This window comes from Aspergillus sclerotioniger, assembly GCF_003184525.1.
Source record: "Aspergillus sclerotioniger CBS 115572 chromosome Unknown BO94scaffold_14, whole genome shotgun sequence".
In the NCBI taxonomy this organism is placed as follows: Eukaryota; Fungi; Ascomycota; class Eurotiomycetes; order Eurotiales; family Aspergillaceae; genus Aspergillus; species Aspergillus sclerotioniger.
In genome coordinates, this window is record NW_020291004.1 from 149,965 (window position 1) to 167,433 (window position 17,469).

Sequence of the window (17,469 nt, forward strand, 5' to 3'; positions counted from 1 at the left end):
CAGCCTCAACGAGCTTGCATTTCGCTCCAGCCATGTCACACAGGCCTAGGCAGCCAGAGCAGGTCTGAAAGCCTTCCCGCGGGTGAGTTGCGGATACCGAAGTGCTTCCCTTGAGGAAGACACAAGCGTTTTGCAGGAGACGAGCGGCACTCGGTCGATTATTCGCGCGGCGCAGAGTAGATCATTGTCTTTGTGATTGTTTTGGACGGGGTGACAGGTCATAAGGATCCCTTGGTGCAACGTCTGTTATCCCATCCCATCTGTCTGTCTGCCTGCTGCCGGTCCTGTCGGTGCGGCCTCCACCGGAGCCCCTGCAAGAAAGGTGGAGCGCGCGCAAATAAGGACCAGGGGACAGCCAAACACCTGCGAGAATCAGCTCAGAAGTACGGAAGACGGAGGACGCCTCTGCCCTATCCGCGCGGTCACCGATAAAAGGGCGGCCGGCAGACACGGCCCTAGCATCCATTTTGACAGGCCAGCATAGAATTAGCGTTCCTGGAACCACGGTCTGGCATCGTCCCGAACCAGGACAGGTCGGAATAAGGTGCATAAAACTCTCGTTGAAAGCGATGGTCTCATCGTCATTTTCCTGGTGTAAGCCACCACTCAGTGTGTCTCAATGATCCTTACTAGTCCGGGGCCACGAGTCAAATTTGGAGGCCCCCCGATTTTTAATCAGTCTTACAATAGACTTTGTTCGCCCACCACCAACCTGGCAACCTGCTCCCGGTTTGCATAAGTGCTCTCTATCTGACCGACAGCAACGCGGTGGATGTCTGGGGAGCAGCGACAACGAATTCCTACCACCAGACCAGACCAGACCATCTTCAGTAGTCAGCCAGCCTTATTCTGAATCCTGCCGGGCGCGACACCAGTAAACAATGTCGTCAGGGGACGGGGTCAGAAGCGACCAGCTTGAGCCATTGGCGACGTCCAAAGCGGGCACACGAAAGAAGATCCGACCCACATACTCGTGCTTAAACTGCCACAAGCGCAAAGTCAAGGTATGGTTGTCTTTTGAATCAATGTCTATTGTTCGCGGGGTTTGCTTGGGGGCCGGTGCCGTCTTAAATGCTGGGCAGGTCTCACCATCGTTGCGTCGTGCCTGTGACTAACGCGCGACTTGCCAGTGCGACCGAGTAAAGCCGTGCGGTGCGTGCTGCCTCCGCGGCACGCCGTCCGAGTGCGAATACGGCACCAGCAAGCGGGACCGCCACTACATCCAGCAGTCGGCCCTAATCGAAAACCTTCTGCGATCCTGTGAGAGTCTCAAACACCAGCTTGCCGAGGCTCGCCAACTCGCCAACCTTCCTGCCGTCAAGGATGAGGATGGCCCCTCCCAGGGCAGTCAGGCCCTCTATTCCATCAGGGAAAAGGATTCAAATACTCCAGAAGACGACGGTGACAACGACGAGTCGGGGGATGACTTGGATCTGGCCTCCAAACTCCCGCTCCCAGGCCACCAGGCCGCGGTGTCCCCCAATGCCTTAGCGCTGGAGGAGCAACGCTCACGTAAAGAAAGTACGTGCGATTTCTATTCTTTCCGACCTCTGCGTATCCCTCTCACTCACAAGGGTTCAGGTCGTTACTCCTCTCCACCAATGTCGAAAGAGAAAGTCGTTTTGACTGACCCAAATTTAGCCAATGCGTTAATAGAGTTATATGTTGAACGTTTGGTCAATAACTTTAGCCCGGAAGAAGTCACTGGCACCATAGCCTTACGTGAAGCACGTTCTATGCGAGTGTTTTCTCCCATCTTATGTAGTGCTTTTGAGGCAGCTTCTCTTACCTTTGCTGGCCGGCGTGATGGAAATCGAGCAGTTGAGGTAGCCGGACATGCGCGTTATCTCCGAGTGTTGCGCTCTCTCCAGAATGCCCTGTATGACCCTCAGGAAGGAAAGTCGACGGAGGTCCTCGTGGTAGTCCTCCTGGCCACCATCATCGAAGTGAGTTGTACCAATCGCGTAAGGGCGCTTAACTCATTTTTGAATAGGCCTTCAAACAGACGTCAAAGGATTCACTTCTTAGGCACCAACTAGGCGGCTTGGAACTTCTACGAACACGGACACCGTATCGACATCGGCATGGCGTTGAGCGCTCTTTGTTTGTTGACCTTCGGATGTACTGGGTATGATTACCTACCCCCGCCATCTCTTGCATGACTCTGACAACTTGGCCAGGTTACGGCAGCTTTGGTCCATCGAAAGCCCACATTCCTAGCAGAGAAGGACTGGTTAACAGTTCCGTGGCCTGGAGATGGACCCTCCAAAGATATCCTCCAGCGGCTGCTTGACGTCGCCGTGCATATCCCCGGATACCTTTCCCAGATCGACGAGTTTCAAACCTTACTAAAGGCAGGCACCAGGCCTCCATCGGAGCTCGTCATCATGCAGAGCGCTATATGGGAACGAGCCAACGAGCTTCAAGGCTTGCTTCAGGTGTGGAAGAGTATGTACGCCGACACGTATCCCGCAGGCGGGCCCTGGGAAGAATCCCACTATCGAGCGGACCCCACCGACGATTTCCCCAAGTTCAGGTGCCACAACCCAAGCACGATGGAAGTGATAATCGCCCGGAACATCATGTATCCTGACCTCCTTCTCGCGACATCCATGAGCTTCTACTGGGCCCTAGGCCTCATCATTTCCAGCACCGACCCGGGACTAGTCAGCGTCCTCGGGCTTCAAGAACGATATCAATACGCATGCAATATCTGCCGCAGCATGAAATACTACACCACTAACATCCCAGGCTGCCTAATATCCCGGGTGATGTTTATTCTCCGCACCGCGTTCGATAACTTCGCTGACGGCATGGTCGAGAAGGAATCCATGGCGGATATGTTCGCGTACATTGGCCGGAGATTCGATTTCCCCGTATTTTCGAACAAATGCACCTCGTCTTCCGTGAAAGTCGAAGGATCTGCTTAATTTAAGTGTCCTCGCTCCTTTTACTCCCCTAACCTCATCACCTCCCTCTGGTCTTTTTTTACTTTATTGGCGGGCGATCTGCTTACAGGACGAGGATGTTTCACGACCCTTATGACCTCAGTTTGTCTTCTAGCCTTCTACGTGTCTGCTTTTTCCTTGCTTTTAGTATTGCACTTGATTGGGTTCTGCGACGGATGGATATGGGAACTTGAGCCTTGTTTGGATATTATATTTCCTTAATTGGGTGGATGAGCACCTAGGTATGAACCGTTGATGGGATTCGGTGCCTGCAAGGATTGTCTATTCTATTCTGGCACCAAGCATGCGAACGAGAATGAGACTGAGATTAAAAGTTTTAGGAAGTAATGGGATTGTTTATGTCCCTCTCAGAATCCTGAATCTGTGGAATCTGATAGCAGTAGCAGTAGCAGTAGTATTAGCATTCATTAACCCGACATAGTCGCCAATAGCGTCGTCATGCAGATATTCTTTCTGCTTAGAGAAGCTAGTCATAAGCACAGATATCATTTATCCATGACTGATTCTCTAGATGCGTAAGAACTCAGTCACCGTCATTATGTCTGAATAGTATATGTACATTGATGAGATCGAATGAACCGGAAAGGAACACCAAGTCTATGAGAAATAAACTGATCATACACACGTAAGTCAATACCATCAATAATCCTTCCATGGGTCATGCGTCATCATGCATTTTGTTTTCCCATGCATAGCATCGGGGAAGGGGGGATCGGTAGTTCTCGCCCTGCAAGACGAACCGAACCGAACTGATGACCGGATCCATTCTCGGACAATGACCGATTATTGCACACTGTATACCAGGTACGGAGTAGACCTGTCCACCATGCAGGCAGTAGGCAGCCCAAGCAGGGGGGGCCTGAGCGATGATAACCCTCCGATAAGGCAAACGGATCACATGCGCGGCGGGCGCGCGCCCTGACGTGGTCTGGATCCCTCCGGGCCCGCATGACGCAGTTGACCAGTCTGTCTGTTCCTCGTTGGGTAAGACAAATGAGCCAATGTGAACCTTCGGCATGTTATTCCCATGGATGAGACCGACATTCCTTTCGGAACTGGAGAATAGCGGGGGCATCAGCGAATCGTCGCGGTGTGGCCGGGCGGGCTGTCAGCAGGGACAAGAGAGGGGGAGATCATTGATTGCTGAGCTGCAGACTAAATTGCAGGCTGTGGAATTGCTGGCCCGGTTGTCGGGTTTGATTGGCGCGACGTCCGTGAATTTCTCCGGACCCCCTGCGACCGGCGTGATGGTTGGTCGGGGGTGGACTAATCGGGCGGTCGGGCGGTGGCCCACCATCTAGTGGCTGGGTGCATGGTGTTGTGCGCTTCTCGCGCTCGCAGTCGTCTGTGTCATCGGCTCACACTGCCGTGGATGATAGACCGGCATCCGTCGGGATTGAGATGAATGCGCTTTGGGCGAAGTAGTAGTCCGCGGGATCCTGAGCCCAGCTGCTGTTGGGATCAATCCTGCTCGCTGGGGGTGGTGGTGGTGCTCGGATGGTGAACCCACCCTCGGGATCCACGGGGAGCCAGTTGGCCGTGAAGCGGGTACTCCCATCGGGCATCTCCAGCGGGGTAAGTCCACTCTCATTCGAGTCCATACTGAGGCTAATTTCCATGGTCTGGCTTTTGCGGCGCGGTCCCGGGTTCGGGGTGGGCAGTGGGTCGCCAAAAGGAGGTTGGACCATCGCCTCGTCGAGGGCGTGATGCAGCGGGACAGCCTCAGAAAACCCAATTTCGGGCAGTCCGTAGAACTGCACCGGTTCGCCGTGGTTGTATTCCCGATCCCAATCACCCTCGCTGCCACTGTATGATTGATAACTCGTTGGTGAGCTGCAAGGGTCGTCTAGGACGGGCGACTGGACAAAGCGAACTCGAGAGCTGGGGCTATCGTGTGATGCTCGGGGAGAGGGAGTGCCCGCCGGAATGTTCATGTAGAGCGCACGTTCGGTGGCTAATTGAGAAGCCGAGCGAAGCAGGTCGTCCAAGGAGAAGTCAGCGGCAATGGGCTTGGATACAGGCGCGATGTTGAACGTGGATTCTCCGAATCTAGGAATCGCACTTGTCAGCCCGTCCCTCCTGATCCCTCAAGTCACGCCATGGGGGCGTGGGGGGCAATCGACTCCATAAACACGCACATTGAAGTGATTTTATCCGCCAATCGTGGTGCATTCAACGCGTTAGCGACGCCCATCGGTTGCGACGTGTGGTACAGCTCCGAGGCCGCCTCGCCCATGGCCAAGTCGAATTCTGGGCAAAGCTCTGGGCTCAGCAATTGCGACGAAGACAAGTCAAAGTCATGGAGTCCCAGGTGGCTTCCGTACAGTTCCTCCTCCATGAGATCAGACTCCAATCCGAGCCCCTGTGTATCTGACGGGCCCATGGATGCCCAATTCGGGAGTTCCTGGGGGTGGTTGATATGGAGCATCGTGTAGAGTAGTATTCGCGTATTGGTTCGAGCAGGCGAGAGCGACGGTATTGGGATGTTGTTGTGGCTCAATTAGTATATAAAAACCATGGCAGAGATCACGGTACGGCACAATCAGGTGTCAGTGAGCTGTAGCAGATGTCGAGGACAAGGCCGTGAATGAAAATCGCGCATGACGGAGATGGAGCCTTATAAGACATACGGAGTACTTACTTCACACAGCCAATGCAGCCGAGGGATATTTGAGACATGATCAAGTTCGTCATTGTCGCTGTAGCTCCAGGACGTGGCCGACGGCGGCCGCATTGGCGTCGGTAAAATACAATTTGGAGCACTCGGACATGAATGGAGCTCTTGGGTTGATCCAGAAGCTCGGTGATTCGACGAACCAGAGGAGGATGAGGAGCATCTGATCTTCACGGGCCCATGTGGTGACGCTGAACCTTGCATACCCCATAATCCGGGCGAGAAATTAACCGAGCGCCATCCCCAGACTTGGCCGGGGCTGCCGGTCAGGCACCTCCAGGCACCAATCCAATGGTTTTTCGCCCTTTTCCCCGCAACGGCCTCGGCCTTTTTGCAATTTAACCGAGAGGCAAACGCTCGGTCCGACTGAGCACGGCCCGTTAATCTGGGGTAACGTTCCCCCCCTGTCCTTGCAGCGTGTGCAGAATCATGCGATGCCCCCGCCACAGTAACAAGGCCTTATAGTCTGCTGGATGTCTCCCCAAAAAAAGGGGGATATGTCTGTGAGAGATCCGGTTAATAATAATCAGACTTGGTCTGATGGCCTAAAAATTACTGTCCAAAACCAACAGGTCAAGAGGCACCAAATCCAGCATCAGAGATGCCGACATATGTACAGGGCGTAATGAAGAGTATATCCAAAATAGACAGACAGAAAGTATATACTACGAAGTTCTGCAGACCCCTTATAAGGGTAAAACACTAGAGGATTGTTGCCGTAAGGGCCCAAAGCCTGATGGGTTCAGGAGATGCGGGCACAGAACGCTAAGCCATCAAGGCAGGCTAGAGAAAGTCCATCTCACGCGGGATATTCAGCCGAAAGCGAGGAGGAATGTGTGCCTGCATATCCCGCTGTCGATGACTGGCCTAGAACTGAGAATGGCCCGGCGGGAGATGATTTAAGCTCTCTCCAGGCGATGGCCTGCGGGTGCGGAGCCGACGCAACCGTGCTCTCCAATGGCACGGGCGCTGTGACGGACTCTAAAGCTAGAGAGCCAACCCAGTTCCCTTCCGCGTCCACCGGTAGAGGGCGAGGACGGCCTTGCGGCGATGCCGGATCTCGCTGTAGTTGACAGGGCGCCCCCGCGCCTGAGCAACGGCGCTCCGCATGACCTGTCGAAAATTACGTTGATATTCTGTGTTCAACGTCACCACGCATGATTCGGTTGCTCGGATCATCACCTCGCACGCATTCAATATCCCCTCCCCCGCTTCTTTCTGCAAGCGCTCCACGATCAACAGGAGAAGGAAACTCCCCTGCAGCAACTGAATGCCGAAGAAATACGGCATGAAACTAATGTCAGGGTCATACCGTAGGATATGATCGACCGAGTCGGCCGCGTCCAGAGCATGAGAGATGGTCGAGGCGAACGCAGGCGACGAGGTCCAGAAATCCTTGTCTTCAATGAGGGATACGGGGTCCCACTTGCCGACAAGTAGGATATGTAACACGTGCACCAAGTAGGACGCGTACGAAATGACTGTTTGTGTATGCCATGAATAAGCCTGGGCAAGGGAAGCTTCGACGGGCTGTGATTCAGTTTTGGGAGGGAAGGCGCTGGACAAGGGCGCATCGGGATCCGACGCGGTGGCCGCAAACGGAGTGAGACTGGTTTTATAGACTTCAAGCTGGCGCAACACTTCACTGACGTGCACATCCCATGCGTCCTTCCCATTCAGACGCGCTCCAAGCATTGGGTGGTTACGTGCTTGGTTCAGGTCAATCAGCTCCCCCGTAATGGTCATCAGCGGGAGGAAAAAACCGAAGATGGAATGGTCGTGACAGATAAAATTGGGAAACACGCGCCGTTTGTTCTTGTCGCCTGAGAGCAGACACTGTGGCCCATCCACTTTCGGGCTATTGCTATGGATGTTCCCGGTCTGCCACGAGCCTTCGTCCAGCGGCAGTAGAAGATCCTCGCTTTCAGCATCCAGCAGAGCCAGGGGTCGGTTGTAACAGAGCGCGAGGTGACGATCCATTATGTACAGGAGCCACCACGTCCGGCGGCGCTCTTCACGATGCTCCTCGGTAATAGCACCGCGTACTTCATGGCCACGGTCGCATACGCAATTCAGGCTTGGCCGTGCAGGGTTCGCGTAGTCGAAAAAGGGGCCCGTGTCAACGCCACTCCATCCCGCAAGCGAATAATCGAATGCCGGGCTCGAGCCCTCCGGGTGACCCTCCTCACTTGGCATCACCTCGATCTCCTGATTCAGCTTCAGTTCTCGCGCGAGGGTAAAGGCGGCATGCCACCTAAAAGTGGTTAGCGTGGGTGTCTTTGGGCTCTGTCGTTGAGTACCAACCATCGCATGCTAGCGGCCTTCTGCTCGCTTGATGAGATAATAGATGCCACATGAATGTACGTGATTACATCGTCTAATGACCCTGCCGGACCAACCAGACCTCGATCATCTCCACCGGCCTCAAATGGATGATGCACCGTCGTAGGTGGGCAATCCTGGCCAACTGCAGCGTTCAATGAGTCGCTCGCCGTAGCGCCTTCTTGCTCCTTAAAGGACACATGAATCAACGGTCGCAACAGGCGTAGCGTTAGCGCACAGAGAAACTGACAGATCTTCTTCCTCTGCGGTGGGGATATCGGCAAGGCGAATGCACGATCATCCAAGGCTGCCACCCAGAGCATGCTGGCCAGAAGGGCTGGGCTGCTAGGACGGGGGGCGTCCCGACTCAGGAACGACGCCTTTCGTAGAACATAACAATGAATATGGTGACACACGGGATGCATATGCGTCGAAAAAGCGCTCGTAAAGTACAGGTCGAGAAGATCGAACACTAGCTTGCGAGGCAAAGTCGATTCCAGGTACGGCATGAGTGGCTGAAGCACTGGATATTTCAACATTGTTGCCGACGGTGTTGGTGTCTGACCAATGCCCGTAATCTTTGATCCTTGCGAGGTGGGATCGCTGTAACCAGCCAGGTCGACTCCATTCCAAATATCGAACATTCGCGTGAAGGGACCCTCTCCGGGACCTATGCCTGGCAAGGGCTCGTAGGAGCCCGGAGAAACATGCGTTCCTGCTAGCCATTCCTCTGTCGCATTACCGGGGTGTCCTGACCTGCGAGGAGGGAGCGACACTTCTGCGTGGGAACGTCGCTCATCGATGCTTGGGGCCGACACTGTAACATCATTTGTCGCCGGTGATCGGTGGTGAAATGTTGAAGAAGGGGAGGCATTTGGGATCGGGCCAGACCCTGCTTCCGCGAGTGCCGGCACTGAGCCTTGGGTCTCTGGAGCCTTGGTCGGCTTATCGGTTACAGCATTCGCCTCCGCCAGTCGGGATCGCGCGATGCGCCCTCTTTTGCGCCGTTCACGAGTAAACTCGCACCGAATTTCACTGCGAAGGCAGCGCGAGCATGGGAATGCTCGGTCGCACCGCACGCGACGCGAGTGACAGGAGTCGCAAGCTATCCGGTTCCGTCTCCAGCGACGTTTGGGGTTCGCTCCGTTATTTGCCTCTTCGGTGGCTGCTGGAACGCTGGATGCCTGGGCGTCCCCCGACTGGGCAGAATCCATTTTAGCCCGACATTGGCGGATTTGGCGGTATTAGGTAGAAGGTTGAGGGGTCGCAGTCTGAGAAATGGAGATAAAAAGTCAGCAATCGGCCAAGACGAAAGAAGCGAAGGGTCCGGTACTAAGCCCTTACCAGGCGGGTACAAGCGGGGAAGAAGGACGGCGATGGGTGCTGATGGGTGACGCCAGATACACATTCACGATGACTGCGTCCCTATTTCGGTTTCTGGAGTGGATAGGGTGATGCAGAGGAGACGGAAACCCGTCGAGAAGAAGGGGGGTTTGTGAGGGTGAAGAAGCAGGGCCGAGTGACAGAGAAAAACCGGCCGGGCAGAGCAGAAGCGATCCATCGCGGGGAAACCGTCGGGGCTGGAAGGCGCCTCCGCACGCGCTAAAAAAGGGCCCTGATCCTGAAGCGGGCCACAGATTGGAGCTCGCAAAGGTTCACGCCCCAGGTGGCAAACTCTGCTTTTTCACGAGACATCCTGTGCCGCAGATGACCTTTGATCCCTGATGCTTGTACCAAAAATTTGTATGAGGTGTATGAAGTTGTTAGGATTCGCATTTTGTCGCCCGGTTAAACTCGGCTTGCCGATGAATATATATTTCCCACAAACATTATGAGTCTCCGCTCCGGCCTGGAACAAACCTCGCAAGACTGGGCAGTAACGTGAAAGACTAGTAGGTTCCTGCAGCACACCCATGTCCTTGGTGTGATTCGAGGCATATGCATCACATCTGCATCCCAACTCTGGCTCCGGAAGCCCCAAATCTTCCTCCGGGATCATCCTGGCCCACTCCCGGTTCGGTAGGTGAAAAGTGAGACATTGTAGGACCTGCGATGGAAACTCGTCGTCAGCAGCGAACTCTATCCATTCCACAGCCACATTACTTGCAAATCTCGACTGTCAGTTCGTATTCAGCCTTCTTCATCTGACTGGTGGACGTGCTGGGAAGTTGCTGGGGAGAATTTGAATAGCATACCACTGGTCGACTGCTAGCAGAGGGATCTCCCGGAGAGTGGAGAAGAGGGATGATCTGACGATCGAATTTTGATGACATCCAGGGAAAACACACCAGGATAGCGAAGAAGCGGAAGAACCAGACTGAATGTGGCTCGATCACATGACTGGCGTGTTCACGTTCTCTCATTATGAATGATGGAACACTATTACAGCTATTTGATATGCAGCCCCAGATCCCTTCTCCTCGACTATTTGCGACGACTTACCAAGTCCGAAGACTTGTTCCAGTCGATGCACCATGACACAAACCTTAGTGACGTTGTGCGACCTTCTTATAACTCTCCAACGCACGCTCCCGACTCTCCGAATGATCGACAATCGGTCTCGGATATCCATTCTTCTCCGCAACATCCTCAGCTCCTCGGCCGTACGGATCATGGATCGCTGCGCCCTCCACATCGCGCAGCTCCGGCACCCAGTGCCGAATATACTCCCCATCGGGGTCGAACCGCTCACTTTGACGCAGCGGGTTAAAGATCCGAAAGTACGGCTGGGGGTCCACCCCCGTGCTGGAACCGAATCCCCATCCGCCGTGGTTGGAGGCAAAGTCCCCATCGATCAAATGTTCCATGAAATACCGCTCTCCTCGACGCCAGTCAACTAGAAGATCCTTGGAGAGAAATGATGAGACGACCATGCGCGCGCGGTTGTGCATCCAGGCAGCATGGTTAAGTTGGCGCATGGCGGCGTCGACGATCGGGAAACCGGTCTTGCCCTCACTCCAGGCCTCGAAGTGCTCTTGATTGTATGACCATTCGAGGTCGGTGAATTCGGGCTTGAAGCACTTGTTCATGCTGGATGGGCATTGTTAGTCGGGCTACTGAACCGAGGAAGATCTTGGGGCGGACAAACCAGATGAATGGCCAATGGACGAGAACATGCTTATAGAAATCTCGCCAGGCAACCTCACTGATCCAGGACATGTAGCCGGATTGGTTTCGATCTAGCTGACCCCTGTTCGCCTTCTGAGCCTGCACAACTGCCGTCCGTGCACTGAGTGCCCCCGACGCAAAATAGGGACTGAGCACGGATGTATTCCGCCCTGCCAGCATATTTCGCAGATCATCATAGTCTCTCGCTTTTTCCTCAAGGAATGTCTCCAGCCTCCGGAGCGCCTCATGCTCCCCCTCAGGGTACATCTGATGGAACCGTTTCTTCTCTGCCTCAGAGAGCCGCTTGTTGTCCGGTGCATCAGGCACCTCACAATCGAAAAGCTCCTTGAAATGTTTGCGCGCATTCCCCGGGTTTGACCCCGGCTCATCCGCCACCTCTAAGTACTCCGGATTTTCTTTGAGAAACGCACACCAAGAACGAAACCACGGGCTATAAACCGCATATTGTTTCCCCTGTTGACTAGTGAGTTTCCCCGGAGTAACAACACAGGTATCATGCGCTGCTTCGAATCTAATCCCATTCTCTGCACACAGACGCACCATCTTCGCCTCACGCCGAAGTTCATCAACTTCGTACTCCAGATTTGTGAAGAGATGTTTTGCACCCCATTCCTGACACAGGTCCACAATCCGTTGTGGGATTGCCCTCCGTTTGTCCTGTGTCTCCATATACAACGGAATATCCAGCTCGCTCAGATCACGTCTCAACAGCTTCAGTGTTCGCAGCGTCAGGTCTACGCGCGGCGCGCTGGCCAGATGAGCCGTCAAGTCCTCCGGAGAGAGGATGTACAGGCCGATCAGCGGAATGTTGTGTTCGCGCGCGATCTGGTACGCCATCTGTAGTCCCCGATTATCATGTAATCGCAGATCAGATTTGAACCAGTGTACCACGGCAGCATTCGGACGAATTTCCTTCCGTTCATCCATCGTATCCTCATATGCCTTCTGCAGAGCTTCAATCGGCCGTTTTAACGTTCCATCGTTATAGGCCCCACATCGCTCATTGCACATCTCGGGGGGATAGAAGTCGCGCAGGACAATGTCAAAGTCCTCGGTATCTTTCGCATGAGGATGCGGACGCGTCAGGTCGGGCTTCCCGCGTTTATTGGTGTGAGACGAGGTCCCATTCGAGGTCGCGCTGCTTGATGTCTTGCGCTTTTGGGGAGGCATGATGCGAATTGCTAATGTGGACGCGCGAAGGGAGCTTGGCTTGTGGAAGAGGAATTGGCAGAAATTGGAGAGTGACCGGACGCGCAGACCCCGGGAAAACATGCCGCAAGAGGAATTCAAAGAAATTGGCGATGGTTGGGATTCATTGAGCTTGGGGGTCCAGATCGATCGGGGATCTGGACCGCGTCAGGGACTGTGACGTCAATATCCGGAAGGGATGATGGCGGAGACAAAACAAAAAGTCAACGCATTCCCCTCTCGTGTTGGCATCTCAATCCTTTTGCCGATTAGATGTTATTTGCTCTATCATTAGGGTTTCGAGCTCGGGAAGAATGGTTTTCCATGACATTTGCCAGGTGCGTTCGAACCTTGGTGTGCGTTCTTGAGATGACATAATTGACCCATTACAGCTAGACGATTCTATACAACTGTGGAGAAGCTCTTGAACAGTAATGGTTACTTTCGCCAACTGTCTTGTTTCTAATACCATCTCAATACACCTATTGAGAAGCCGTCGCAGCCTTATAGATCTGGTTGTATCCGTCCAGCGACTCCCGCGTCAGCTCCTCAATATCCCGTCCCTGGAATCTGCTCGGATCCAACGCCTTCCTCAGGCCGTCATCAACATCCTCGCCCTTCATCATCCCAGCCAAGAATTTAGCAGCCCCAGCCGCATGCGTAACCCAGACCGCAGCAGCGAGATACAAACCATCGGTACCTGGGATCGCACCCACCAGTGGCATATTATCTGGCGTCATGGAGAAAATACCATTGAACGTTTCCCTAGGAATTAACTTGGTCTCCTCTGGGATAAAGCGCAATGCATAATCCAACGTCGCATCAAAGTGCTGAATCCATTCTCCAATGGCGATTTCTTGGGGCTGCTGAGCAATCGGTTGATGGTCGTACGATCCCAGTCCATAGAACGTGCCATGGTCCCGAGCATAGACATGATGCTCGGGCCATCTGACCCAGGGCGCCTTAAGCGACTTTGGCTCGTGGTATTCGCCATACATGTATGGGTGTGCGACTGGCACGATTGGGATGGGAATGCCAAAGTCGCAGAGGTCTGGGGCCCAGATTCCGGTGGCGATGATGACGGTTTGGGCGCTAACGAGACCCGACGAAGTGGTCACCCCGGTCACGCGACCATTGGCATGGTGGACCTTCGTGACATCTGCCTCAAGAAGTTTGACTCCTCGGGTGCGTGCCTCGTCCTGATAGAACGTGGTGATTCTGGTAGCATTGGCAGCGCCATCGCTCGCGAAGTGTAGCGCAGCCGTGACGTCTCCCTTAATAAGGGCAGGCGCCAGACACGTTGCTTTCTCGGGGGAGATCAGTTCAGTAGGGAGGCCGGCTTTTCTGGCTGAATCATGTCGGCGTTTCAGACGCTCGGCCCCCGTGAGGCTTGTCGCAACTTCCAGCCCACCAACGGTGTCGAAGCCACCAGGGATCTTTGTATACTCGCGGACGGTGTCTTTGGCCAGGTGGGTGAGGACCTCGGAGTCATTGTATTGACCAACGAAACCGGGTGCATGGCCTGTGGACCCTTTGAGTGGGGTCAAGGAACGGTCGATGAGGATGATTTTCCTGTCATCGCCGGAGAGGGAGAGGAAGTACGCCAGGGCCGATCCAACGATGCCAGCCCCAACAATGGCGATGTCAGCGGTATATGAAGACTCCATGGTATCAATGTTCTGAGTGTGAGTCGGTTAGGTATTGGGGCCATGGGTGGTATATATGATGACTCGATACCCATGGAAGCCAAGACCGCCGCGTATGCTTTGCGGGTTCATGCTGGATAGTCGCCTCGTATAGCATGACTCTGGAACTATATATAGCGTTAGTTAAGCTCAGTTTGAGACAAAACCCACCCGCATCCGTCGGAGAGATCCGGCGGGATGTTAGGAAGAATGGAGTGATGTCATAGTTGAGGTATATTTGAAGAACCTCGCGACTCAGGGGAGTTGTGAAGATGGAGAGAGAAGAGGGAGAGGAGAGGGAGAGGAGAGAGAGAGGAGAGAGGGGTGCAAGGACCCTTGCTGCCTGAGGCATAGTCAGGTGTTGTGACTCACGGGAAAAGCGGTGTATCCCGCCCACGCGGCAGAAAGCATCTCACCAAAACTGCTGGAATTCACTTGTAGTTTCCCAAGTACCAACCGTGATATCTCCAGGCCTTCCTACAATTGCCGCAATCCTCTCACCGGAACTCTTCACACAGGCAGCGACCGCGCCGGCCGTCCCACCGCCGATGCACGCCCTGTCAATGGCATGAAGGTGTGGAATCTAATGGAAGGCTGAAGGTCCCTGAGCTATTCCCGAACCGAAGCAGATCGAAAACCAAATAGAAACCGTGGCATTTTGAAAAGGCGCCCTCAAATTCAGGGGCACGCGTCCATTGTTTTTGTCCTGCCCATCGATTCCAGCACTGGCGGCAGTGATATCGATTGTATAGTCTGGCAGATCTGTCGAATGTTCCCAAACAAACCAGCAGTATATACCCCGCGCCGATTGCATTGCTAGTGATGGGCTCGTAGACGGTCGGGCTATTCCCGTTCTGCTTGCTCTTAACTCCGATCGTTATTTCCGTTGGTTTTTGTCGAGATTATTATAGCCGAGATGTCATTGTTCAGGTCCCCGGGTGAGGAATCGTCTTCCGACTCCCAATCTAGCTCCGATGAGAGTGAGCAACATGTTTTTGCTACGGAACAGGACCGTCCTGTGACAACTAAACACCACAAAAATAAAAATGGAGGGAAGAGCCCTGCTCTTTTGCCGGAGGATACTCATAAGGATGCCGATGTGGAATCCAATTCTTTGCTAGGAAGTGATACCAAGGGCCACGCGAACATGATGACCGCAGCTCTCCTTGAATTCTATTGTCTGAGTCGGGCTGCAGATATCCTCAATGCCCAGCATGGGTCCCACAAACGTTTCACGCGGGACTCTCCCGAGGTCCGATATCTTGGGAACAAGTTGTACACGCACAAGTCCGAATTCTTATCTTCGCTTGGCGCGTTGGCGGGAGGCATTGAGGGGGAGGAATGGGGGTCAACAAGACAGTATTATCGCGATAACCTTGACGTGTTGGGTGTGTCGGTTTTGGAAAATCTTAACATCAAGGATGGCAATGGACAAAAGGCAGGAATTGCAGGTGCTGCTGATGTAGCATCGGGTGCAGAGCAATCCACGGCTCTACAACTGCGGTCGAGTAATGCGAACATGGATATGCTGCAGTCAAGGCGCCATGGGTTCGGAATGGCGGACGTTCAAAAACGATTGACCGGCAACGAGAATGCTAATCCGCTGGAAAGCATCCAGCTTGACTTTGGAGCTCTGCTAAATCGTCCATTGCCTCTTACTGGGAGCTCGCCCGTGAGCTTCCCTCTGTTTCAGCCTAACCCACCCCCTCCAAGCAGTCACATGTCTCGGTATGCCATGGAGTTTTCCGAGGTCAAGGTGCTTGGTCGTGGGTCGTTTGGCGAAGTATATCATGTGAGGAATCATATCGACGGCCAAAGTTATGCAATCAAAAAGATTCCCCTCAGTCAACGACGGCTTCAACAGCTGGAGTGTGGAAGTCAGAATCAGCTCGAAACCATCATGAAGGAGATTCGAACACTTGCTCGACTCGAGCATACAAATGTCGTCCGATACTATGGGGCTTGGATCGAACAGGCGCATCCTTCAGGTTATGCCGAGTCTGTACAAGAAGAGTCAGTTGATCTGACATTTGAGCAGACAGAGTCGCATATTTCCAGTCATGGAATGGACGATAATCAGAGCTTTGGAATTGTCTTCGAACACTCGGAATCCTCACATATATCTCAAGCAGCATCTTTATCATTGGGACAGGATTCAGAAATGTCTGGCCGACACCATCGCAGGCCCAGTCATGCCACAGTGGGCTCTCACATATCCAAGACAAGCTCTGCACTTAGTGCGGAGGATGACGACGACGACGACGAAGTAGAGTCCATTCCGCGGAATTTCAGTCCTCGATCTCAAGATCCACTGTCAACGTTCGGTGGGACAGATGATGACATCTTTACGGATGGCTTCAGTGAGGATCCTTCCAAATTACAAGTACAACGGAGACACCGAAGGGGAGCCCAGCTCCCCGCCGTTATTTTGCACATCCAGATGTCGCTACATCCTATCTCACTGGGCTCCTACTTGAATCCACAATCAAGCACGAGCACAAAACCCGACACGACACTCCGTCGGCGCCACTGTTACCACCTAGTCCCTTCACTGAGACTCATGTTAGATATACTATCTGGGGTTGATTATCTCCATTCCAAAGGCATTGTCCACCGAGACCTCAAACCAGCCAACATATTCCTCTCTTCTCCCGACAAAAAGCACATGGACGGATGCCCTCCGTGCGGGAACACGCATGGAGCGATCCATCGTTACTGCCACCCTCGCATCGGCGACTTTGGCCTCGTTGCAGATATCTCACACATCAGTGACTGCTCTCCCGACACCCAATCCACAACCAACCCCGAAACAAACATCAATCCAGTCGTTGGGACGGAATTCTACCGCCCGCCTCACCCCACAGACAGATCCGCAATGACCTCAAGCCCCCGCCACCCCACCAAGCAACCATCTCCATACGTCATCGACGAGACACTAGACGTCTATGCCCTCGGAGTGATCCTCTTCGAGCTTCTCTACCCACTGAACACCAAAATGGAGCGCCAGCTAGTCCTCAACGGACTTACCCGAGGTCCACACGGCAACCCCTTAACCGGTCCGTGCTTCCCCGACGACTTCCAAAAGAAGCTCGACATGGGCTCTACGAAACTGCCCACCGGAATATCCATAGCCGAGACTATTACGACCTGCCTCCGGGGCATGTTAGAGCCGAATCCTCATCACCGGTGGCGCTCCGGCAAAATTAAGAAATACCTCGAAGAACTCCTCGCATGTGTGCAGAAAACATAGCATAGCCTTCTTCTTTTCCCACATAATATTCTTCATCACCATGGTCATTTTCACCTCACACATACACAAACATATCCACATACCTACATACATAAACATATACCTATACCTCTAGATTATAGTCCAACCAGCTGGGGAATCCCCCACACAGAACATTGATTCAGAAATACACATTAGCTCACAGCAAGAGAACCCCATCACATAGATAAATTATATCCCGTCCTCACTTAATCACAATACCACATATAACAG

The 17,469-nt window shown here is 53.5% G+C and overlaps 6 protein-coding genes across 6 annotated transcripts; 2 read left to right on the forward strand and 4 right to left on the reverse strand.

The window, feature by feature from the left end:
- The first annotated feature begins 764 nt into the window (after positions 1-764).
- BO94DRAFT_66678 (Zn(II)2Cys6 transcription factor domain-containing protein) lies at positions 765-3,326 on the forward strand. Its single transcript, XM_025617592.1, has 5 exons — positions 765-1,004; positions 1,131-1,521; positions 1,582-1,946; positions 1,994-2,128; positions 2,181-3,326. The coding sequence occupies exons 1-5, from the start codon at positions 882-884 to the stop codon at positions 2,928-2,930; spliced, it is 1,764 nt and encodes a 587-aa protein (XP_025467282.1). The 5' UTR covers positions 765-881; the 3' UTR covers positions 2,931-3,326.
- Positions 3,327-4,185: 859 nt separating this feature from the next.
- Positions 4,186-5,491, reverse strand: BO94DRAFT_66640 (uncharacterized protein). The gene is made up of 2 exons (XM_025617591.1): positions 5,108-5,491; positions 4,186-5,018 (listed from the first exon to the last, which is right to left on the reverse strand). The coding sequence occupies exons 1-2, from the start codon at positions 5,395-5,397 to the stop codon at positions 4,328-4,330; spliced, it is 981 nt and encodes a 326-aa protein (XP_025467283.1). The 5' UTR covers positions 5,398-5,491; the 3' UTR covers positions 4,186-4,327.
- Positions 5,492-6,630: 1,139 nt separating this feature from the next.
- On the reverse strand, positions 6,631-9,179 carry BO94DRAFT_585648 (Zn(II)2Cys6 transcription factor; the record flags this gene model as incomplete). The annotated part of the gene is made up of 2 exons (XM_025615704.1): positions 6,631-7,897; positions 7,948-9,179. 2 exons carry the CDS (start codon positions 9,177-9,179, stop codon positions 6,631-6,633), a joined length of 2,499 nt encoding a protein of 832 aa, XP_025467284.1.
- A 1,272-nt stretch (positions 9,180-10,451) lies between these two features.
- On the reverse strand, positions 10,452-12,264 carry BO94DRAFT_466490 (deoxyribodipyrimidine photo-lyase PHR1; the record flags this gene model as incomplete). Its single annotated transcript, XM_025608163.1, has 2 exons — positions 10,452-10,995; positions 11,054-12,264. 2 exons carry the CDS (start codon positions 12,262-12,264, stop codon positions 10,452-10,454), a joined length of 1,755 nt encoding a protein of 584 aa, XP_025467285.1.
- A 424-nt stretch (positions 12,265-12,688) lies between these two features.
- On the reverse strand, positions 12,689-14,428 carry BO94DRAFT_535197 (NAD(P)/FAD-dependent oxidoreductase). Its single transcript, XM_025611725.1, has one exon. The coding sequence runs from the start codon at positions 13,947-13,949 to the stop codon at positions 12,765-12,767; it is 1,185 nt and encodes a 394-aa protein (XP_025467286.1). The 5' UTR covers positions 13,950-14,428; the 3' UTR covers positions 12,689-12,764.
- On the forward strand, positions 14,417-17,455 carry BO94DRAFT_66598 (putative protein kinase). The gene has a single exon (XM_025617590.1). It carries the CDS (start codon positions 14,884-14,886, stop codon positions 17,215-17,217), a length of 2,334 nt encoding a protein of 777 aa, XP_025467287.1. The 5' UTR covers positions 14,417-14,883; the 3' UTR covers positions 17,218-17,455.
- Positions 17,456-17,469: the final 14 nt, after the last annotated feature.

What these genes read in the sequence shown, in the direction of transcription:
- BO94DRAFT_66678 (XM_025617592.1), top strand. Translation starts at nt 882, where the DNA reads ATGTCGTCAGGGGACGGGGTCAGAAGCGACCAGCTTGAGCCATTGGCG. An exon ending in GCAACGCTCACGTAAAGAAA is followed by an intron (nt 1,522 to 1,581) that starts GTACGTGCGATT and finishes ACAAGGGTTCAG; the next exon opens with GTCGTTACTCCTCTCCACCA. An exon ending in TTGACCTTCGGATGTACTGG is followed by an intron (nt 2,129 to 2,180) that starts GTATGATTACCT and finishes CAACTTGGCCAG; the next exon opens with GTTACGGCAGCTTTGGTCCA.
- BO94DRAFT_66640 (XM_025617591.1), bottom strand. Translation starts at nt 5,397, where the DNA reads ATGCTCCATATCAACCACCCCCAGGAACTCCCGAATTGGGCATCCATG. An exon ending in GCGGATAAAATCACTTCAAT is followed by an intron (nt 5,019 to 5,107) that starts GTGCGTGTTTAT and finishes TGCGATTCCTAG; the next exon opens with ATTCGGAGAATCCACGTTCA.
- BO94DRAFT_535197 (XM_025611725.1), bottom strand. Translation starts at nt 13,949, where the DNA reads ATGGAGTCTTCATATACCGCTGACATCGCCATTGTTGGGGCTGGCATC.
- BO94DRAFT_66598 (XM_025617590.1), top strand. Translation starts at nt 14,884, where the DNA reads ATGTCATTGTTCAGGTCCCCGGGTGAGGAATCGTCTTCCGACTCCCAA.